Genomic DNA, 23,862 nt, shown 5'->3' with positions numbered 1-23,862 from the left:
GTTAAAATGTATTCATTGTTAATTTTATTTTGTTCATAATTATCTGCTTTTTTCTCTCATTGATTCAGAACCTATCAGAATTTTTTAAATTAACTTTTTAAATTTGTTTATTTGAAAGGCAGATTACAGAGAGAGAGAGAGAGAGAGAGGAAGAGACAGATCTTCCATCCACTGGTTCACTCCCCAGATGGCCGCAACAGCTGGAGCTGGGCCGGTCCAAAGCCAGGAGCCAGGAGCTTCTTCTGGGTCTCCCATGTGGATGCAGGGGCCCAGGCACTTGGGTCATCTTCTGCTGCTCTCCCAGGCACATTAGCAGGGAGTTAGATTGGAAGTGGAGCAGCCGGGACTAGAACCAGCATCTATATGGGATGCCAGCAACGCAGGTGGTGGCTTTACCCACTAAGCCACAGCACCCGCCCTAGGTTTTGTGGGTTTTTTTTTAAGATTTATTATTTTATTTGAACATTAGAATTACAAAGAGAGAGGGAGAGAAAGAGAGACACCTTCTCTCTTTGGACCATCTGTCTGCTGGTTCACTCCCCAGATGTCCACAATGGCCAGAGCAGAGCCAGGACAAAGCCAGGAGCTTCATCTGGGTCTTTCATGTGGGTGATGGAGGCCCAAACACTTGGACCATCGTCTGCTGCTTTTCCCATGCCATTAGCAAGGACCTGGATTAGAAGTGGAGCAGTTAAGACACGAATGATACCCATATGGGATGCTGGCATCACAGGTGGCAGGTCTACCTGCTATGCCACAAAGCTGGCCCCATGGGTTTGCTTTATCTTCAGTATAATAAGGCTCCCTCCGTAGACTGTTATACTCCTTGATCTGTTACCAGGATGAGCTGATTTTTTTTCATTGCAGGGGCAGCATGAGTCCAAAAGGTCTCACAAATGTTTTCTTCCGTGCTATTTTGCTAACTACACATGTGTCCTCTCCATTTAATTCCTCAGTCTCACCCCAATTACTTGTTTGTTTCCTGGCTTCTTACAACACAACCTGTTGGAAAAACTTAATTCAAGTGCATCATGTTCACTCCCTCGCTTTTGTCTGCTACCAAATATTTTTCTCCACGAGCAGTTCCATTCAATTAGTTTAAGGCCATTGGTCTAAGTGATTCTTGAAACTTTTAGACCCTAAGTCTATTAGCAATGATTTTAAATTTTTAACTTTCCGTACGTTTGTCTAAATCCTTTAATACGTGAAGCACAATGACAGGTATACAGAGGGAGTGTGAATGCAGATGGATACCAAATAAAGTCACAGAAGTTGAAGGCTATCTAGGCCTGTGCCAACAGACTGGGAGAGCCCGAGTCACTGAAACCAACTGCCCTGTTAGCATGAAAAGATGAGCCCTTGTGGTCAGACACCGCCCTCTGACCGTCATCTATTAATAGGTTCCTGAAAAATAGACAGAAAGGCAAAAATGTAACCCAGAAAAGCAAGAGCTAAGGAAAAGCAGTAATGAACTTACTAAAGAAAGCCAAAGAGGGTCTGGTGCTGTGGCGTAGCGGGTAAAGCCACCATCTGCAGTGCCAGCGTCCCATATGGACACTGGTTCAAGTCCCGGATGTTCCACTTCCAATCCAGCTCTCTGGTATGGCCAGGAAAAGCAGTGGAAGACGGCCCTAGTCCTTGGGCCACTGTACCTGCGTGGGAGACCCGGAAGAAGCTTCTGGCTCCTAGCTTCAGATGGGCCCAGCTCCAGCCATTGTGACCATTTGGGGAGTGAACCAGCAGATGGAAGACCTCTCTCTGTCTCTCTTTGAGAGACCTCTGCCTCTCAGTAACTCTGCCTTTCAAATAAATAAATAAATCTTAAAAAAAAAAAAAAGCCAAAGAACCCAAATGCAAAGGAGAGAGATTCATGAGCAGATTTTGATCAACAACCAACAGACTAGAGAAATCTAGCCCATCCCACCCTACCCACAGCACCCTCTTCACCTCTGGTCATTGAGGCATCATGAAGTGTGTGTTTGTGCACGAGTCTGCAGGTGCACACACACACCTGTGATCTGTGAGTGAACCGAATTGTAGATGGAACTTGATTACCCTCGGCCTTCAAATATTAGGTGTTCTCCAGCCTCTTCCACCCAAACCACGAGCTTTTCCACATGGTACTTTAACGAAGGAACCTGGTAAACTGCACTCTGCCTCAAGTTCACAATGTCTAGGCTCCAGCGGGTTTAGTCCCTTTTTTTCAACAGTTGAACCTGAAAGAAAAGGAAGGGAGACGATGGGAGAAGTCCACAGTTTGAGTGGGAGCTGGAGAGAGGTGGAGAAAGGATTTATTTTTTTAAGAAGTCATTGATTTTTCTCTTTAAGTTGACTTTGCGAGAGGCCACGTCAGCTGCCCAGAGGGAAGTTAGCCGACACCTGGTTTGTTCTTCAGGGGCTGCAACCTTTTCGCAGTGGAAATTGCTTGGCCCCCTGTGCTATTAGCTTTGTGCTGTGGTGTTGCCAACCGATTTCTCCAATTCTCTTTTCTCAGTGGGCTAGAACGCAGCTGGTTAAATAGGCCGTGACTCACATAAGCTCCTGTGTCTTTTTTATTGACTGCTTTATGGAAATGGATCGCACTCCAAAGGGTCCCCATTGTTGTGGCTGTGCATAGCTGACTGTGGAGTCACGTTTAGCGTTGAAAGATGGACTCCTACCCTGTCGGTTTTTATTGCAGAGTTGAGTATGGGTGGAATCCAAGTGTTTAAAGGAATCTGGATGAGGAGAGAAGGATGTCTGAGAATTTCTTTTATCTTCATCTGCCATGAAAGTTGGGCGGCTATCCTTGCGGGAGGACCCAGTTCTCTGCTGATCTTATCTTGAGGGTCTCCCGTCCCTCAGCTAAGTGAATGTCTTCTCTGTGTGGTCTGAGAGATTTAGTTAAGTGCAGAGGTAGAGAGAGATGATGTCACCCACGTGATTCTGTTTTGTGCTGATATAATGTGACACACCTCTAGGTTTACCCAATACATTGAAATCATTTCTATTTTTTCATTCCGGGGAAGGGGGTGATATCTTTTTTCAGGTAATGAGCAACATGCCTCTATTCTTTTAATTGTATACTTAAATAAAAATGTTTTCACCTTAACACCTTACATAACTGTTTATGGCTTTTTCCATTTTTATTATCCTACAAAGCATTTGCATGACTTTCTGTGATGGGTTCAATGGCTCTCTGCAGATCTGTTCATTTGCTGGTAGGTATGGAGTCAGGCATACAGAGTTCTTCCCGCTAGTTACCTGACGCTGTGGTTGATGTTGTCCCTTCTCAAGATCACCAGTTCATCATCAGGAGACCCCTGAGCTGACACGGAAAGAAAAGACAGCTGGAATGTCACGATGACTTCCCATCTCAGCGTGTGGATTTGTCAGTAGATCACAGAGCTAATGAGATTGAGCTCAGAGTCTACTCTACATGAAAACAACGGGCACCGTACTCACCACGCTGTGCCTTGTACGTAGAAGACAGTCAGTAGAACCGAAGCTGTCTTATTTGATCTCCTAAATTTTTTTCGATAGCCATCTTTTCCACTGCCCATACAGGGAAACCAGACAACAGGGTTCATCAATAAAGATTCCCTCTAACAAGTAAGAAAGCAACATAAGACATCCTACAGACTACATACAAAAACACAACATAAAAACAGTTTCCAGCCATGCTTGTTATTAATATTGGTGGCGAATGACCAGGTGAGAAAATTCAGCAACTCATACAATGCTTGCTTTCAGCAAACTGAGTCCGACTCTTGAGGAGAGAGGTGGTATCGGGGCTGCCCCTCCTCCCTCCCAGAAATGAGTGACTTGGAGTTCAGACATTTCTGCTGCATTATGTCTTTGTTTTCTTGGTGGTAGCATTCTTGGGTTTCAGTTGGTGGGGAGAAAATGCCTCATGCTGATAATGTACTGAAAGTAAATGAAATTAAATAAGCGGAGCAGTGCTCATCACTACTTCCTCCCCCCTGGGTAATTCAATTCAAGCTCTCTCTCTGATGGCAACTCACAGGGGCTGTCTCTGTCACCCCGCTGGGGCCTGGAGTCTTAACATCTAAATAAAAGTTTCACTCAAGCATTTTTTATGCCCCTGCCAGCAGGATCAGTGAGCTGGTGTGAGCACATTAATGTAATATTCATACTCCAGACTCTCCCCGCACACAAGGCAACGTCTTCCCATTTTCATAATTATAGATGTTCCATAAAATGGCATATAGATTTGCATTAAAAAGGGAGGTTTGAATTCTAATAGAATGTTTAACATGTCTTTTATGATTCAGACTCTTGGCATCTTTAACAAGAAGCTGTGTCTCTTAAGTTTCCCAAAATCTTAAAAAAGAAAAGGAGGTGAACAAACTTGTGGGAAGAAGACATGGAAAGTCTAAGCTTAGGGGATCCTGCTTTCCTGTCCCCTGTGTCTTTCATTTTTAAGCCTCCAGGAGCAGCTTCGCTTCAGAGTCACTTTGGAGAGGATGCCCTGTCCCTCCAAGGGGGTCTTCTCCAGGGTGCCTGGTCCTCCCCTCACCCAGAACTCTCTCCCGTCCTCCACCCCCAGAAGAATCTATTGCTGTTTTCTTGGAGAGTGTTTTCAGAAAATTTCAGAGGAGTTAGGGGAAATGAAAGAATCCTAGAAAAATGAACGTTCCTTTGCTGCTGTTCATGTCATGCGTGCACCCTGAGACCCATCTGGGAGGACTGATGGCAGCCACATAGTTCGCCATCTGTAAAACACACCAATGGAAATGGTCCCTGAACAAGGCAGCTGACAGTAAGGACTGAGTGGATAAACAGTCAGACACACAAACACACAGAACAGCAGGAGAGGCTCTTCTGAGCTACATTTTAAAAACTAAGCTTGGAACAATTAACTGGGAAGCAAAAGGTCATTTACTTGTGTAGTGTTTAAGTTTTGTTGTTGTTTTTAAGATTTATTTTGTTTGAAAAGCAGAGTTACAGAGAAAGAGAGAGAGAGCGAGCTTCATCTGCTAGTTCACTCTCCAAATGGCCATAATAGCTGGGGCTGGACCAAGCCAAAAGCAGGAGCCAGGAGCTTCATCCGAGTCTCCCATGTGGGTGGCAGGGGCCCAAGCACTTGGGCCATCCTCCACTGCCTTCCAAGGCACATTAGCAGGGAGCTGGATTGAAAGTAGAGCCACTGGCCATTTGCGGGGGTGAACCAATGGAAGGAAGACCTTTCTCTCTCTCTCTCTCTCTCTCTCTCTCTCTCTCACTGTCTAACTCTACCTATAAAAAAAAAAAAAAAAAAAAAAGTGGATCCACTGGGACTCAAACCAGCACCCATATGGGATGCCAGCATTGCAGGCAGCAGCTCAACCCATTGTACCACAATGCCAGCCCATTACTTACATTTTAAATTGTTCTAAAATATTATTTTTAAACAAAAAATAGGTAGAGCGCTGAGCAAAGAGCCAACTCATTGCACCATTGAATAAATATTAGGTATTGTAGAAGTTCAAAAGCAATTAATTGCTCAATTGAAAAAAATAAAATTCTTTCACCCAGAAGTCTCAAGATACTATATAGATGGTCCTATTGATTTCTATGTGATTGAGCCTTACTTTGTTTTGTATTTGGTTTGCTTTGTAAATGTTTTAAGGCAACCAACAGAGATCTGGGTTTGGGATTAGCCTACTCTTCATGTTTCCTAGTTAAAATGTATTTGTGTTCCCTAGAGAGTTTTGTGTTGTTTTTGTACTTGATGTCTGAAGAGTAGGCTCCCTTCTCTTTGTCTCTGTCCTTCGCCCCTCTCTAGAGCAAGCCTAAACCCCAGTGGGAGAAGCTGAATGAGGATCTTGACTTCCCAGTACATTTGTATCTAACAAGGCTAATTGAAAGTCAAGAATGTTAGCAGCATACACTTAAAAGGTTGACGTCAGTTCCAGGGTCTTTGTTAAGGCCTCTACCACCCTAAGACTCTGTTCCATGCTCAGGACATCAGGATGTGGCTGTTATGCCACGCTCAGCTTGGATAACCCTTCTTTGTGCAAACTTAACAAAATCTATGTTCACAAAGGTGCCTTTCTTTTTGTTAAAAAAAAAAAAAAAAAGAGTGTGTGTTGATTGTTCCCGCTGAGGTGAGTGCATTTATAGTGGAGTCTATCACTCATTAAAGCTTGTCTGTGCTGGTAGCTATTCATTTGACTTGTGATTATCTCAATGTGGGTTTTCCAATTTGGAGCTTATATCCACAGCAAATTCTTCATTCCCTGGAGTCCTTTTCCTGCCAATCAGCACTTATTTAGGCTACCTCGCCCTTGCCACAAACTAATGTATGTGGGGATCATTGTAAGTGATTTTAGCATTAGATATCATTAGGAAGAAAGAAAATTAACTGTTTCTTCCCAATCATGTAGAAATTGTCTTATTTTGCTCTGCGGTTGAGCAATTGACCCTCCGTACCCCGTCATTACTGTGGATTATCTAAAGTCACCTAAATAAAGGAAAATATTGTCAGGTTTCCACAAACCGTTTTGCTGTTGCTTCTTTTAGGAGTGGAAGACGTGGTGAGAGGAGCCCAAGAGCTTGATAACATCATCAAGCAAGGGTACTTGGAAAAGAAAAGCAAAGGTATGGGTCAGACTCGCAGGCCGCAGGACACTTCAGCAAAGGAAGGGGAGCTGGGAAGAAGAGGGCGAGACAGCAGGGGCTTCGTAGTGCCCGGGACTGTGCTAGGCACGTGTAAGGCAAAAGCAGGGCAAGGCCAGGAGAGAGGTCTGGTGTTTATGTGACAGCTCAAGAGAGATGGCCCACATCTTCAGCAGACTGTGAGCTTTGTCAGGATAGGGACTGGTTCTGCCGTGGGCGCTGCTAGATCCCCAGTGTCTGGTACATGACAGGTGCTTGATAAAACTTATTGAGCAAATGGATGGATGATACCCTTGTTGTCATCTCTTCGTGTGCTCCCATAAGGAGTGAGACTTCTGCCAGGAGGGTATTTATATATCACATAGACTTGCAAATTTCACACAAGCCCAACTCTTGACCTTTTTCATGAAATGAGAGCAGTTGCTACTAGGATTGGGGTCCCAGGGTTAAGCTCAGCAGGCAAATTAACTTAGCACACACACCAAAAAAAAAAAAAGTTTTTCTCATGGCCATGACCAGGAGCATCATTTTGGTTTGTCAAAGACAACATGTAGAGATACCGTGGAGAGTTTTAAGAAGTACAGGATGAGATTAGGACATGAAAGACACAAGGGAAGGCAAAACAAAAAGACAGCTACCCAGCCACAGAGCAGGCAACCCTGCTTAGAACTTAGACCTTTAATAGAGCGAGTGCTGTGTATTCTGAGTCAATACGGGGTAACCTGTGGGAGTGAAAGGGAGGGGTTTACAGTCCATTAACCTGGGGAATAAAACAATAACACACTGGACCGTGTGTGTCAGATTTTACAGACTCTTCAGCAATTGTAGTTACCTAAATTTATGTCCCCTCCTTCTGTTTAGATCATAGTTTCTTCGGCTCAGAGTGGCAGAAGCGCTGGTGTGTTGTTAGCAGAGGCCTCTTCTACTACTATGCTAATGAGAAAAGTAAGTGTTCTTCATTTGCCAGGCAGCTTCTCACTCCTGGACGCAAGCACTGTGTAAATTCTCAAGCACTTAGACCTCAAGATAGCAGTCCTTACCGAACACCCACAACAGGGACGTGCTCAGGAGAGAAACAGGCTTGAGTAAAGAATGCCTTGCCCACCACCAAAAGCAGAAGCCAACTGGAAATTACCTTTAGTCGCTATGAAGGGGTGGTCAACCTATCAAAGAGTTCTCTTTCCTATGACCAATAACATAACCTTGTCAAAGTGGGACATTTTGGCATTCTTTTGCTTTGGTTTTTTTTTTTCTTTTGGTTTATTTATTTATTTGAAAGAATTACAGGGGAGAGACGGAGAGACAGAGAGAGAATCTTCGATCCACTGATTCACTCCCCAGATGGCTGCAATGGGCAGGGCTGGGCCAGGCCGAAGCCAGGCGCTAGGAGTTTGATCCGGTTCTCCCACATGGGTGCAGGGGCTCGAGCACTTGAGTCATCTGCCGCTCTCCCAGGCACGTTAGTAGGGAGCTGGACCAGAAGCAGAGCAGCTGGGACTAGAACTGGCGCCCATATGGGATTCCGACATCGTAGACAGCAGCTTAACCTGTTGCACCACAACGCTGGTCCCATTCTTTTGTTTTTTAAGCAGAACTTTGAACTCTATATAGGTATGAGTAGCATAGCGAAATTGTTGAAAATTTTCATTCTGAGAAAGACTTAAACAGCTTAATAATGACCCACAGATAGAACCCCGGAGTTCAGACTCCCTAAGCACACACTCCCAACTTTAGCCTACTCACTACTGAGGTGTAGTCCAGTGGACATCCCGACAGCCACCCAGTGTTGAGACCAAGGAGTTGCTGAGCCCAAGAGACACCCCTCAGGCAGACAGCAGTGACCGTGAAATGCTGACTCCGTTTGTTAATGAGCCACCGCTGACTGCATCAAGCACAACACTCACGAGGCAACCCGAGAAGCGCTCCCCTCCATGTTCAATACAGTCGCGTCACTCATGAGAAGGAATAGAAGATACAAGCGTAACGGGAGGCAACCACAAATAAGTGCAAGCTAAAAACTGTTACCGTAAATGAATGCAATCTTTCAAACGGGGGATACCCTCCTGCAGCACTGGACTGCCCCAGAGGTGGTAGGAAGACAGTGACACCACGAATAAAGCCTCCACGCTTTTGTGGCCTTCTTTGTTCTCTGCCGCCTTTGCACAGAGACCGGAGATACGAATACAGAGCTCATCTTTCTTTTTCCTTCCAACCATGATCTGTTTCTCCTCTTTTCCCAAATGCATCGCTCTCCAGATGCCCAGATAGCCAGACTAGGGAATAACCAGACACCCACCCAGTGGCCTTTGGACTCCTACCCCTCTGATATTAAGGTAGCAGAAAGAGCTGTAGCTTTTCTGAGGGAGTTGGAATCCTTAAGATTTACCTTGGGGAAAGCAGTAGAAGATGGCTCAAGTCCTTGGGCCCCTGCACCTGCGTGGGAGACCCAGAAGAAGCTCCTGGCTCCTGGCTTTGGATCAGCATAGCTCCAGCCATTGCAGCCATCTGGGGAGTGAACCAGTGGATGGAAGACCTCTCCCTCTGTCTCTACCTCTCTCTGTAACTCTGTCTTTCAAATACATAAAATAAATCTTTAAAAAAATATTTTTTCCCTGGGGCTCTATGGCAGGTGCCTGGCCGTGCCTCTCTTCCTACAGCAGATTTTGCTGATCCTCAGATCCTCATCTTCGTTCATCATGTTGGGTTCCTCCGAATCATTCCCATTTTGTGGGTGAAGTGTGGAGCCTTGGGGCTGGTGTGATGGCACAGTGGGTTAAGCCGACATCCATGACACCAACATCTCACATGGGCACTGGTTCGAGTCCTGGCTGCTCCATTTTCAATCCAACTACCTGCTAATGAGCCTGGGAAAACATCGGAGGGTGGCCCAAGTGCTTAGGTCCCTGCCACCCACATGGGAGACCCAAGTGAAGCTCTTGACTTCAGCCTGACCCAGCCTTAGCTGTTACAGACATTTGGGGAGTGAAACAGCAGATGGAAGATATCTATCTATCTGTCTGTCTGTCTGTCTCTGTCTCTCTAATCTGTCTTTCTCTCTCTGTGTCTCTATCTCTGTCTCTCTCATTCTGTCCCTTTCTTCCTGTAACGATGCCTTTCAAATAAATCTTAAAAAAAAAAATGTGGAGGCTCTTTGAAAACTGAGCAACAAGCCCCTGTGTCCTTCCAGCCTTCAGCCCACCCTCAAGTACAGCAACCACAATTCCTCCTCTGGATTTTCACAGTATACGCCAGCCAGGTGGTGTTTTCTTACGTTAAACCGTCAATTTAATATGACATTGAGTCAGGATTAAAAAAAAAAAAAAAAAGTTCATCACTTCCTATGCATTTAAATAAATGGATAGCAATTCTGGAAGTAAGACCAGGTCTCTGGCCTGTTCATTCAGAATCCTTCACGCTCACAGTGAGAGAGGAGGGGGAGAGACTTTTATTGACCGTTTTGCCATCAGGGTGACATAAAATCCAATGACCAAAGAAACAACAAAACATTTTAGTGGCCGGCTAGAACAGGAGAGATACTTTACGAAAAAAGATTCCAGTGTGAAACAGCACCCGAGTGGGGCTCCCTTCTTGCCAGTTGCTACTTCTTGTGCCCAGGGCACTTTCTTAGCAAGCACTGTCTGTGTATTTCTTTAGCTCAACTAGGGGAAGACAGCATTTTTGCAGTGTTGTCGCCCCACTTCCATCCATCTCATCAGCAGCATCAGAAAGCCCACGTTAATTAGGCAGGTGCATTCCACGTGACACAGGGCAAGAGCTCCACCCAGACGCTGCAGGTCCATGCCTCAGTGCTTCCTGCCTGAACTGTGCAAAAAGGACACAAGACCGGCCGGCGCCCTGGCTTAAAAGATTAATCCTCCGCCTGCGGCGCCAGTACCCAGGGTTCTAGTCCCGGTCAGGGCACCGGATTCTGTCCCGGTTGTTCCTCTTCCAGTCCAGCTCTCTGCTGCGGCCCGGGAGTGCAGTGGAGGATGGCCCAAGTGCCATGGGAGACCAGCTCCTGGCTTTGGGATCAGTGCAGTGCGCCGGCCGCAGCGGCCATTGGGGGGATAAACCAACAGTAAAGGAAGACCTTTCTCTCTGTCTCTCTCTCTCTCACTGCCTGTCAAAATAAATAAATAAATAATTAATTAAAAAAGGACACAAAACCTTGGAGAGCCACCTCCTCTTTTCCTGTTTCTTATTTTTTGTTTTGTTTTCAAAGATTGATTGATTGATTGATTTGAAAGGCAGAGTTACAGAGAGGCAGAAGCACAATGGCCAGGGCTAGGCTGATCTAAAGTCAGGAGGCAGGAGCTTCTTCCAGGTCTCCCATGGGAGTGCCAGGGCCCAAGGACGTGGGCCACCTTCTACTGTTTTCCCAGGCCATAGCAGAGAGCTGGATAGGAAGTGGAGCAGCTGGAACTCGAATCAGCACCATATGGGATGCCAAGGCTGAAGACAGCGGTTTTACCCACTACACCACAGCACCGGCCCCAGTATTGTATTTTTTTAAAAAAGGAGTGACACAGGGCCAGTGCTGGGGCATAGAATGTTAAGCCTCTGCCTGCAGTGCCAGCATCCCATATGGGTGCTGGTTCAAGTCCTGGCTGCTCTGCTTCTGATCCAGCTCCCCAGCTGATGCACCTGGGAGGGAAGCAGAAGATGGCCCAAGTGTTTGGGCCCCTGTGCCCACATGGGAGACCCAGATGAAGCTCCTGGCTTTGGACCAGCCCAGCTGCAGCCATTGCAGCCATTTGGGTAGTAAACCAACAGATGGAAGCTCATGCGTGCTCTCTCTCTCTCTCTCTGTCTTGCTCTCCCCCTCCCTCTTCCTCCCTCTCTCTACCTCCCTCTCCCACTCTCCTTCTCTCTCTCTCTCCCCCACCTCCCTCTCCCTCTCCCTCTCCCTCTCTCTCTCTCTCTCTCTCTTCTCTCTCTCCCTCTCCCTCTCTGTCTGTGGCTCTGCCTTTCAAATAAATGGAAATAAGTCTTTAACAAAAAAAAAAAAAAAAAAAAAAAAAGAGTAACACAGAGTAGCCTTTCCTTTCCTTAAGGTCCTCCTCTTTTCTATTTTTTTTTTATTTATTTTTATTTGAGAGGCAGAGGCGAGTGTGGGGGGGTCTTCCCTCCACTGGTTCACTCCCTAGGTGGCCTAAACAGCTGGAGCTGCGCCAACCCAAAGCCAGGAGCCAGGAGCTTCTTCCAGGTCTCCCATGCAGGTACAGGGGCCCGAGCACTTGGGCCATTTTCAGCTGCTTTCCCAGGCCATAGCAGAGAGCTGGATCAGAAGTGGAGCAGCCGGAACTCAAACCATCGCCAGTATGGGATGCTGGCACTGCAGGCGGTGGCTTTATCCACTATGCCACAGCGCCAGCACCAAGGGTCCTCCTCTTTTCATCGCCTTCCTCATCATTTGGGGATACTCAACAGCATTCTGCCATGTCGCAGGAGGACCTCTGGGTAGAAGGAGGAAACACGGAGTTTTTATTATTCTTCCTGGGGCTGGCGCTGTGGCGTAGCAGGTAAAGCTGCCATCTGCAGTGCCAGCATCCCATATGGGTGCTGGTTAGAGTCCTGGCTGCTTCACTTCCAATCCAGCTCCCTGCTATTGCACCTGGGAAAGCAGTAGAAGATGACCCAAGTCCTTGGGCCCCTGCACCCACACAGGAGACCTGGAAGAATCTCTTGGCTCCTGGCTTCGGATTGGCCCATCTCCGGCCATTGTGGCCATTTGGAGAGTGAACCAGTGGATGCAAGACTATCTTTCTCTCTCTCTCTCTCTCTGCCTCTGCCTCTCTGTAACTCTGCATTTCAAATACATAAATAAATATTTATATTCTCTTGCACAAAACACCCACCTGAGCAGCAGGAGGCAGGGGAGAGGGATTTAACCCAAATGCGGCAAAGGGCATGAGAGGAGATGCCAGGACCCTATCCCACCCCCCAGTGCTGCTGTCCCCTCCCTCAGATGTGAGCTCTGCTGGCCTGATAATAATGCATCCGCTCTTTAATAGCCTTCAAGAGCCTCAGGTTCACAGCCACACTGTCCCTGCTGTAATAATTCCTTCTCTCTGTTATTATAGATCTCTTAACATTCTAATAAATTTCCTGTCTCTGTTGGACCTTTCGCGCTGCATTTCCCTAGCTTGGCAGTGATATCTGCCTCTTCTTGAGCTTCCCTAATAACCTTAACCGGGCTGTTGTGGTTCCTCAGGGAGGCAACGTGACATTCCAGCGCAGGTGCCTTCCCCAGGCCTTGGGTCTCTAGGGATCCAAGGAGCTTTCCTGTCTTGCAGGCAAACAGCCCAAAGGGACCTTCCTCATTAAGGGCTACAGTGTGCGGATGGCCCCCCACCTGCGAAGAGACTCCAAGAAGGAATCCTGCTTTGAGCTGACCTCCCAGGACAGGCGCAGCTATGAGGTAGGTAGGCGCATCTCCTCCCCGGGGCAGCCGACGGACGCATCATCCCCTGTTGCGCGGGAGCCCCGGTTCCCGGGCTGGCTTCCCCCTTGCTGTGTTACCTGCGGCTTCCTCGCCAGCGAAGACCCTCTTTGTGTGGACATGTCCTCCCGCTTGCCGTGTCGTGTCCCCGCTTCTTGCTGTTGCCACTGTGCTTGGCTTCTGTCGCTTCTTCCCTCCCCTTCCAGTGAGTCTAGTCTGCTGCAGTACACTGGGTCCTTTCCTTAGAGTCTCAGTCCTTGGCTTTCATTCCCATTCTCTGTTTGTTTGTTTTTTTTGTTTGTTTGTTTGTTTTTTAACTGATTGTCTTCATTCCTGTCCGTGAAAACCAGAAAAGGGAAAATCTAAAATGGAGAATGAAGATAATTTCTTTTCTTATGTCCGTCTTGCTGTCTGAAACAACTTTCTTGAATTGTACTGCGCATCTCCAGAAGAATTTCCAAGGTCGAGGTGACCGTGCTTACTGAGGGACTGGAGAAATACGCCTCACTGGGCTCATTCCTACATCAAGGAGTCTGAGAAGATTCATGGATATGTATATTGTGAAAACACCACGCGTGGATTTCAAAAACACTTGCACCAAAATGCATTTCTCTTTAAATTCCATTTCCACAAACTTTTTGAAGTGCACTTGTATTTTGAAGGTTTGCTTCATGCATTTACTACCTATTATGAAATTAATTAAAACAAAAAAATTCTGATGATAGGTATATAGTGATTCTCACACAGTGTTTTTTATGTTGTTTCCTGCTTGTTGATAATTTTTATTTTGTCATAGTTTCACTGAAACAACAGAAAAACTTTAGCCAACTTACATAATATAGAAAAAGCATTCTCAGATTAACCACTTGAGTAGTGACTTTTAAAAAATTTTTTTGCCATTCATCTTTTTTTATTTCTTAACCCTTATTTTGATAAAAAAAAATTACCTAGATCTTATTTTGATAAAATTGGGACTCATTTCCAAATTTTTAAAAATTTGAACTAAGACTTTCCTAAAAAAATTTTTTAAATCTATATAATACAGGTGTATGCACTGAGTATGTTTCTAAGTTGACTTTATTATTAAATTCTGGTGGTACTATATATCCAGAAAAAAGTTTATATGAATTTTTTTGTTGCTTAAATAATGTGCTTCTAAGAGACTAAAAACGGCAATGTCTGTTAAATAGGTATTATGCAAAAATCTAGGTTTCTTATATAGTGTGTATCTTGACCCTTGACCCTGACCTAGTGGCCAGATCATTAAAGTGTTTTTCAGGGATAGGTCTTTCAAGCTGATTCATTTACAGTGAAAACTGACGGGGGCTTGCTGCTAGGTGGTGTGTTGTGTGAGTCAGGGTGTAGTTTACTTGCTTCCTCTTTTCTCTGGCCCACTAATCCAAGTCATTAGCACGGTCTGTGGGTTCTTCCTCAACAGTATCCTTCGAATCTTTCCCTTCTTATTTATTTATTTATTTATTTATTTTTTGGACAGGCAGATTTATACAGTGAGAGAGAGACAGAGAGAAAGAGAAAGGTCTTTCTTCCATTGGTTCACCCCAAATGGCCGCTACGGCCTGCGCTGAGCTGATCTGAAGCCAGGAGCCGGGTGCTTCCTCCTGGTTTCCCATGCGGGTGCAGGGCCCAAGCATCTGGGCCATCCACCACTGCCTTCCCGGGCCACAGCAGAGAGCTGGACTGGAAGAGGAGCAACCGGGATAGAACCATAGAACCAGCACCCCAACTGGGACTAGAACCTGGAGTGCCGGCGCCGCAGGTGGAGGATTAGCCAAGTGAGCCAGGGCACTGGCCCCTTTTTTTTTTTTTTTTTTTTTTTTGGTCCCTTCTTATTTATTTCCACAGCCATCACAATGGCTAAGTCCCCACAGCTCACCCAGAGGACTGGTTGAAGTGGTCTGGTCAGTCTTCTGTCCCCACAGCTCTCTACCCCAGTGCCTCCTGCGAACAACAAAGAACCGCCCATTCCCTTTGCTGGTGTGGGGTGGCCGTCCTGTTGCTCCAGGAGCTCAGAGCGCAGTCGCCCACTCTCTCTGGCCCTCAGTGCTCCAGCTGCACCTGGGGCTGTCCTCCTGCCAAGCCCCTCTGCCGCCTCCCCCGTGCCAGAGGCTCTCATCACGCGGCTTCTCCTGCCTGTGGTTTTCTCCTACACGTGCAGCTCCCTCCGCCAGTCAGTTTCCACCAACTCTCCTGTAAGTTCCAAGCAAGCAGTGTTCCCTCAGCAAGCCTCCCTGACCTGCTGCAGGCGGACGGAGTGCTCCCTCCCCACCTGCCGTCAGGCGCATCCCCTGTGGCACTGCCACGCCCGTGGACGTGGCTCAGCTTTGTTTTCCCTGTGAACTTTTCTCAAATACACACCTGATGACGGACTAGAGAACCAAATGAGTGAATGTATATGGATGTGAATGGGCTCAGACGGCGTCATTTCTGGGTATGCAAGATGGCCGGGAGAAAAAAGCCATTTGGAGTGAGACCCGTGGTCTCTCCTAAAATATTAAGCAGATGAAGAGTCCCGAGCTTTAAACTTGACTCTGAAACTGGCAGGTCCCTTTCCTGGAACCTCCCTCTCCAGATTCCTGGAAACGCTAGTGAAGGTGACAAACTAATGCGCTCGTTTTTCTCTAGTTTACAGCTACCAGTCCAGCCGAGGCCAGAGACTGGGTGGATCAAATAAGCTTCTTGCTAAAGGGTAAGCGTCATCGTCACAGAAAGACGTGATATTTGAGTCCATTTGCCACTGCTGTCACATTGCGTAAATATCTCTAGGCTTTCAGATGTGGCTTTTCTGCCCTTTCTGGCCTCCCCCTACCACACGCCCCACTTGGTGACAACAAACAGTACCATTCTGTAAGGTAAGGACATCAGCATGGAACTGGCTTCAGGTGTTACTGTTCCTCCACCTGCCTGCAGGCCAGCCTATAATATCCACAATCACCAGAAAAGGAGAGCTGAAAACCAGCCCAGCTCAGCATCTTTTAAGCCCTTACATTCCGGAAAGGAAATCTATGATATCTAACTCAAAGTCTTCCAATGCAATTGAGGTCCAAAACCTTCTTGTTTTAGTCTTAGTACGAAGTAGAAATCTGAACTGATCTAGGTGGCCTTTGGCACATTGAACTTTAAAAAGTAATCACTGTTTCCTAAGCCACAATAAAAGGCTCCTTGCTCTGGGATGGGATGAGCCCTGACTAAGGATGCTACATGACTGCTCTTAGAGTACCCTCTGCTGGCCAGCCTGCAGGCGCCGCCACAACCATGGCCCAGAAGCCTCCTCTGGGGGCGGACTGGCAGGTGGAAGGAGCCAGCCTTAAGTGAGGCACCTCCACCGCCCCACCCCCCGCCTCAGAGGGCGCTCACAGCCTCCGTGGCAGGCCCCTGCCTCGACAGAAAGGTAGAAACACCAGCGTTACCCGTGGCTCAAGACCTGGCGAGGAGCACACCCACCAACAACCCCAAGCTTTTTCATCTCGGTTTCTTACTCTGCTGTAGGATTTTATGGCGGATAAGAAGAAAAAAGCACCAGAGCTTTAATTACAAGAATTGCCTATTTTGCTCAGTTATGCCTTTGCTCTCGCAAAAACAAAACTATTGTGTCTACCAACAGCGTCCCGTATAATAGACTGCAGCTAGGCAAACATGAGCATTGATGGCGAGGCTACAGGGTACACTCTCATCTAGGTGCCGTGGATTTATGCGTGTAATATACCCCTAAGTGTGTAAACCTCCATAAAACTCGAAACAGCTTTATTGAGCTGTACCCTGTGGTACTTTCAGAATCCCACATTGAAGAAATTATTCATTCCATTTTATTTTAAAACAAACAAAATAATAACATATGGTTGAAGCCACAAATGCGTCTTTGATCCTTTCCTCATATGAGGTGGCACCGGAATTCAGATGAAAATCATTGCAGAATCTTTATTAAAAGCCTAATCAAGCCAAACAGTTTGCGTGGGTTTGGAAACGAACGTCCGCTCTCTCTGTATCCTGTCCTCCCCTGGAGGACACTGGCTGTACACACCCATCCACAGAGCGCTCTGTACCGTGTGGCAGGGAAGGAACCCTCCCAGACCCCCAGCAAAACAAAACAGCGGCCCCCTGCCCTGCCCCGCCCCGCCGCTCCCCTTGGCTGCAGCAGCTCCACATCCTCCACGCAGAGACAAACTTGAAGGGCAGCCTGACCGTGGCTGCAAAAGGACCTAGTAACTGCACCGCTCAGCCGTCCCCTGGGGTCTTGTCTCACTGTCTGTTTTACTTTTCCATTCCCCATTTTTTTTCTCTCTCTTCCACTTTGACCCATTTATTCCCCTCTCCCTTTCTCCAAACTTATCTGCAATCCTGCAGTAAGATCGGAGGGGAGACCAGCTTCCCGCAGCTCAGTTCCCCTGGGAAGCCCCCTTGGTGCCCCCTGCTGCCGGCGTCCGGAGGACGAGGCCCACCCCCCACCCGTCCAGTTTTCTGCTTGAGGAGCAGCGTGTGGCATGCTGGCATTTTCCTCCTCTGCCCTGTTTTCTTCCCTTCGCCTCCTGTCCTTATGCACACACCCATGCTTTCCAGAGCCGCTTCGTCCTGATCAAGTTTTATTGCAGGGAAGGATTTATGTTGATGGTTTAAACCTGATGCAGTGCGAGCCTGGCCTTTTCTGTAGATTTCCTGCCACCAAGGCCCACATTAGAAATAACAGCACTTAACCTAGCGTTTCATTTCCCTGTGACAAGTTTTATTCTCATCCCTCCTTCCGCTCCTCCTCCTCCCCCCTCTTTCCTTCTCTGTCCTATTCTTTTCTTTTTCTCGCTGGTTGTTACATTCTCATCTTTGCCCTTGCAGATCTGAGCTCCTTAACCATTCCGTGCGAAGAGGAGGAGGAGGAGGAGGAGGTGGAGGAGGAGGAGGAGAAGGGGGAAGAGGAAGAAGAAGCAGAAGAGGAAGAGATGTATGATGACATTGATGGTTTTGACTCCCCAAATCCTGGTCCCCAGTGCAGACCCACTGTCTTGCCGGGGGGCATGGGGATCCATGAACCTGCAGAGGAGAAAGAAGACGACATTTACGAGGTCTTACCAGGTGAGAAACTTCGTCTTCTAATTGTCTTGCACTAGTTTCAGAAACTCTTGACCTGGTGGAAGACTAGAACTTTGAAAACGCCAAAGGAAGCCAAATCTCACCTTCATCCTCTGCAGAAGAAAATGCAGAGGAATGTTTCACTCCCGGGATAGAGGCTGTGCCTGCCTCTGGGAGCCAGGCGAAGTTGATCAGGGTGTGTCTTTGATCTGTGCCATATGGAATAACTTATTGCATGCATCAACAGGTTAAAGAGCCGTGAATACTCAGGTTGGTTTCCATTGGTTTATTTCATTGGTTCTAAAACTCTAGTTTCAACTTTTTTCCTGTGTAATTGTGAGAATACTACAAAGTTGCCTCCCAATTCAGGATGTCAAAGTCTACAGTATACAGTGGTGGCTCACCTTTCTAGTGCCAGAAAACCCGACAATTCATCACCACTTAGTTCAGACATACCACAAATCAAAACCACATCTCTTTAAAAAAAAAAAAAAAAAAGATTTATTTATTTATTTATTTATTTGAAAGTCAAAGTTACACAGAGAGAGAAGGAAAGGCAGAAAGAGAGAGAGGTCTTCCATCCACTGGTTCACTCCCCAATTGGCCACAATGGGTGGAGCTGCACCAATCTGAAGCCAGGAGCCAGGAGCTTCTTACTGGTCTCCCACATGGGTGCCAGGGGCCAAGGACTTGGGCCATCTTCTACTGCTTTCCCAGGCCAGAGCAGAGAGCTGGATCAGAATTGGAGCAGCCGGGACTCGAACCAGCACCCATATGGGATGCCAGCACTGCAGGCGGTAGCTTTACCTGCTACGCCATGGCACCGGCCCCAAAAAGCCACATCTCTTAAAAATGAGCCTAGCATCCTTCCTCTGCCCGCCACAGTGGTCTGCTCTCTGCATTTCCTTGTTTCCAAAGGCATGATCGCCGTCACCTCAAAAAAACGCACAGTCATCCAGGCTCCTCGTCACCCCCGCCAGTGGGATACCAGCAGCTGTGATGGGTGCAGAGCGCAGTGGGTGTCAGACTGGGAAAACTGATGCTTGCACCTTTTCATGGTGAGGGAGTTAGACCACAGGAGCGCTGGACTTTGTGGTCCGTGCAGAAAGATCGCTCCCGTGGAAATTTGCCAGGACTTCTGTGCTCTGCGACAAAATGCAAATTAAGCCTAAATTTATGGCAATTTAAGCCTCAGTCCCAGATGCTCCCAGAAACTAAGGTGAACCCAGTACTCGGGCCCCTGAAGACGGCTGCTTGCTAAAAGCATCCTCAGCAAGTAACTTGCACTGAGGCTCTCTCAGTGCTGGGTTCTGCATTGCCCCTTCCTGGGGGAAAGCCACGTCATTGGTTCCTGAGCCAAGGAGCAGGGCTGTGGCCACACACATCCCTTCCCTGCTGGGGACTTCACCCACCGGGACGACCAGGGGCGGGTGCATCTTCTTCTAGCGCTTCCTGCTTCTGCCAGTCCCGACTTCCCCAGCCTTTTTGTTGTGTTTTATTATGCAAATGATATCTTGGTTGAGGTCGAACCATTTCTTGTGTCTGAAGTTAAAAAAAAAAAATGATAATTTCCTCAGCAAGTCATCGTCGTTAATGAAGTTTTACAAAAACAGATACAACCAAAGGAAAATAAAATTTCACAGGTGATAAATTTTTCCAATTTCCCTGGCAGAATTCGATAGGATTGTTAAATTAAGAGTGAAGGTGTCTGTTAGAAAGCAACGAGCAGTGATGGGTAATTTTATAGAGTGGAAAATTGAATCAAATTGCTACATTAAAACACAGCTCCTCTGAGAATCTTCCCTTTCACAGTCTGCTCCATTGCAACAGCAGGGTGCAGAAATGGATCCAATTCACAACACTCCCTAAAAGGAGATGCACGCCCCAACCTGGCCAGCGTCTTCCTAGCCAGCTTGCGTTCTGCTCACTCCTGCCCAGGCCTGGGGAAATATCCAGGTGACATTCCACGTCGGGTTACAGCTGTGGAGGACCGGCCACTCAGCCCTCTGGGGCGCCAAGAAGGGGCCTTTCATGGACCATGTTTGGTTCTCAGAGGAGTCACGGAGGAGAGGGCTGATGCTCAGAGACACAGCACAGCGGAAGGAGAGGGCAAGAGGCCACAGAAAAGATGAGTTTGGGACCATTGCCGTGTGCTAGGTGGGGTGATGAATGCTGACTGGCTTCTTAGAGACCCTCTTTCTCTCACCTCCTAAACTCCCTATCCTTGGCCATGGTAGCACAACCCAGAATATTAGGGCGTTCCTCCAAGCTTCCCAACAGCTTATATGCTAGGGTGAACCCAAGGGCATGGAGACTGATCTGCCTTCTCAAAGAAGCCACCTACACTGTGTCCATAGCAACTATCTCTTGGGACTAAGAAAAGCCACCCAGCAGAAGAGCCAGGATCTCTTTCTGCTTGTTAGGTAACTTGCCCATAGGTTTTCAAAGGACAACGCTGGGTTCAGCCAACAGGTTCTCTCCCAAGAACCTCCATCCATCACAATGCTGGAGGCGGGACATGTTGGCATTTAATTATGATATGGAAATTTCAGCCTCAAGCTTCCACCACCCAGCCTCCTGTCCGCTCTATTCAGCTTGCCGCTTCTGAGATTGCTTTCTGAGTTTTGCGTATGCCACACCACCACTCCTGGAGGAACTGAGAAGGAATTTGAGGGCGCCAAACCTTGCTTCCCCTCTGCCACCAGTCCCCACGACCCCGTACTTGAGCAGCAAGTACTTGAGCTGTGTTTGAGACACAGCATGCAGGTGCAAGTACTGGCTCTAAGTCAGATGAATCTGTTCGGCCAGCTGTGAGGCCCTAAGCCAGTTACTTGCCCTCTCTGATTATCCTGCCTGTAAATGGGGAAAAGAATAATAGCAATGGTAGATAGATGCAGTGGAGAGTCCAGACCGGATGCATAGAAGGCACTTAACTCAGAGCCCGGGCACATGGCGAGCACTTGGGAGATAAGGGCTGTTATTAGTTCGCTGGGTTACATGGGAAGCACTACCTCCATGAAGAGCTGGGGGGTGGCTGGGTCCCCGCCCTCACCAACCAGACCTGAGACAATCCAGCTGGACACTTCCAGCTATGTGTATGAAGCAGGTGAAATTGAGAATCCCGAGCAGATGGAACGCAGGGCGCACCTTCTGCTCAGGCTCGTTTTTACTGTGAGGCCAGGTGCTGTGTGGAGGGACAGCCGATAGCAACGCTGGCTTGGGCTGACATTGCATCCTCATCAACAGTGCAGTGCTTGGGCCTCTAGCATTGTCTCATTGTAACAGGTAAATGTGCTTTGTAGAGGACATTTGGCATTGACAGTTCTTCCCATCTTCCTCTTTGAGTTGGGGCCTCCATAAGCCCTCACTCCACGGGGAAAGTGAAGTCAGTAGATATCCCTTCCGGAGTTTAATTTAGATGGGCTTCACAGTACAGAGAAAAGTGTACAGAACATACACCACGTCAATAAAATTTTTTTTCCTAATGAAAATAATGTATGGGCCATCAAATTAAACACACTATATCGCATTAATCACGGGATAATTAGCATTTGCTCTGTGGCTAGTGCTTTCTGCCCAGGAGGGAAAACCAGAGCACTCAAGGTTTCCAGCCAGACCACAGAAACGCTAGTCGCGGATCGCATGGTCTCAAAGTTGGTATCCAGTGGGGTTTCTGAACATCCGTGTCCCGTGTATGGGGGCCCTTGACGTTTAGGATCTCATCTGCAAGAGGTGAAACTGCAGGAAAGCACCACGAACAATGCTGAAGCGATGTGCAGCGAATGCGAGGCTTCTCCGGGCCCCTCTCACCTCCCTGAAGTTATTCTTCAGGCCAGCACAGGCCCAGTTCCATGATTCAAGGTTTCATAAAAGGACAGCTTGTCTCAGGGTTCTCTTGGTCTTGGGATCTCAAGGCTGGAATCAGTAAGGAGCTTAAGACCATTGGAGAACCGTAACTGGGGCCTTGTAACAGCTCCTGTCACCACGCCAGGCTGTCCCAGACCCAGAAACCAGACTGCTGTACAATAAAGCGTGTAACTGGCTTTGTAAAATCTGAGTCAAGGGCCGGCACTGCAGCTCACTAGGCTAATCCTCCGCCTTGCAGCGCCGGCACACCGGGTTCTCGTCCCGGTCAGGGTGCTGGATTCTGTCCTGGTTGCCCCTCTTCCAGGCCAGCTCTCTGCTGTGGCCAGGGAGTGCAGTGGAGGATGGCCCAAGTCCTTGGGCCCTGTACCCCATGGGAGACCAGGATAAGTACCTGGCTCCTGCCATCGGATCAGCGTGGTGTGCCGGCCATTGGAGGGTGAACCAACGGCAAAAGGAAGACATTTCTCTCTGTCTCTTTCTCACTGTCCACTCTGCCTGTCCAAAAAAAAAAAAAATCTGAGTCAAATGCAAACAAGCATTCTGCGGAATTGCTTTTTCCCTCTACAGCAAAGGGAAATGGTAATAGTAACAGAAAAGAAGAGACCAAAAATGCAAAGTTCACTTGAGAAAGAACACCGGGGATGCGTCAGGGCCATCATCCAGCCGCCTCCAAGCCTCCTGGCCTCTTCCCTGGCAGCCCTGTGCTCACTGAGTCCCAGCCGCATGGCGCTGCATGGCCAGCACCAACACTGGAATCGCGCAGGCTAAGCCTCTCCTTGGGACACCCGTATCCCATATTGGAGTTCCTGGTTCAAGTCCTGGCTACTCCACACTTCTGATCCAGCTTCCTGCTAATGTACCTAGGAAAGCAGCAGATGATAGCCCAAGTACATAGGTTCCTGGCACCCTCATGGAAGACCCAGATGGAGTTCCTGGCACCTGGATTTGGCCTGGGTCATCCCTGGCTGTTGTCAGGAATGACATTTGGGGAGTGAGCCAGCTGATTGAAGATTTTCTCTCCCTCTCCCTCCTCCCTCCCTCCATTTCTGATGCTCTTTCAAATAGATGAAAATGAATAAACATAAGAAAAAAAACACTACCCCCCCAACCTCAACCTTACAATATACTACAGATTTTGCTAAATGTATCTCGTCAGTGACACTCAGATTCTCAATTAGAGTTGAGCTTTGCTTTAGCCCCAAACCACAGTGATTTAGAGACAGGTCTTTCTCCCCCTTTCGTAAGTGCTTGGTTACTATTTCTGAAATTAAATCCAGTGTGTTCCAAGTGTTGCAGTTAACACAAATTGGTTTAGTACCTTGCAAGGCCATGTCACAAAGATTGGTGGCAAACATTTTAAGGTAACAGCTGAGACGGCCTAATGCAGGGCAGAGAATAAATGTGTCCTCGCATCTTGCTTGTGGTTTGCATGTTGTCCGAGGAGGTGCTGTAGAATCCACAGGTTTATCCCCATGCCACAGGACAGTTGGTTCCTACTTCTGTACACGTTCCCTGTGCACTTTGGGTCTGTTTCTGTCGGCTCTGTCACCAGCACACCTTGACATCTGGTTGCACATCGATAGAGTCGGCGTCGTTTAAGCTCGTGGCCCTTTGCTGTGCTGGGGGGAAGCGATTTCCTCTCTTCCGCATCTGATCATGTTTCTGAAAGTTATCCTTCCTGGTATTGGTCTGGCTGAGGGTGGAGGGGTGTCAGGGCAGCACTTCAGGCTGGAGCCAGGAGCCAGGAGAAGCTGGCTCCTCGCTGTCCCTCTGAGGAGAAGTCAGTGTCCTGTTTCTCTCAGCCTCGCATTAGTGTCCCTGATGCTGTGCCAAAAATGTTGATTGCAGCCGGCTCTCTGGGTGCTGCTGCGCTG

The 23,862-nt window shown here is 47.7% G+C and overlaps 1 protein-coding gene across 3 annotated transcripts in view; it reads left to right on the top strand.

Moving 5' to 3' along the window:
* SKAP1 (src kinase associated phosphoprotein 1) overlaps window positions 1–23,862 on the top strand; it is a 302,961-nt gene that overhangs the window by 241,727 nt on the left and 37,372 nt on the right. For all 3 annotated transcript variants that reach the window (XM_008271352.4, XM_070060822.1, XM_051825599.2), the window contains exons 5-9: window positions 6,505–6,582; window positions 7,462–7,545; window positions 12,897–13,021; window positions 15,686–15,749; window positions 17,888–18,124. In XM_008271352.4, the coding sequence (XP_008269574.1) occupies window positions 6,505–6,582; window positions 7,462–7,545; window positions 12,897–13,021; window positions 15,686–15,749; window positions 17,888–18,124 (588 nt within the window). The remainder of the gene's footprint in view (window positions 1–6,504; window positions 6,583–7,461; window positions 7,546–12,896; window positions 13,022–15,685; window positions 15,750–17,887; window positions 18,125–23,862) is intronic.

This window comes from Oryctolagus cuniculus, chromosome 17 (genome assembly GCF_964237555.1).
Source record: "Oryctolagus cuniculus chromosome 17, mOryCun1.1, whole genome shotgun sequence".
NCBI lineage: Eukaryota > Metazoa > Chordata > Mammalia > Lagomorpha > Leporidae > Oryctolagus > Oryctolagus cuniculus.
The sequence above is the reverse complement of the archived record's forward strand: the minus strand, read 5'-3'. Positions and strand labels throughout refer to the sequence as shown.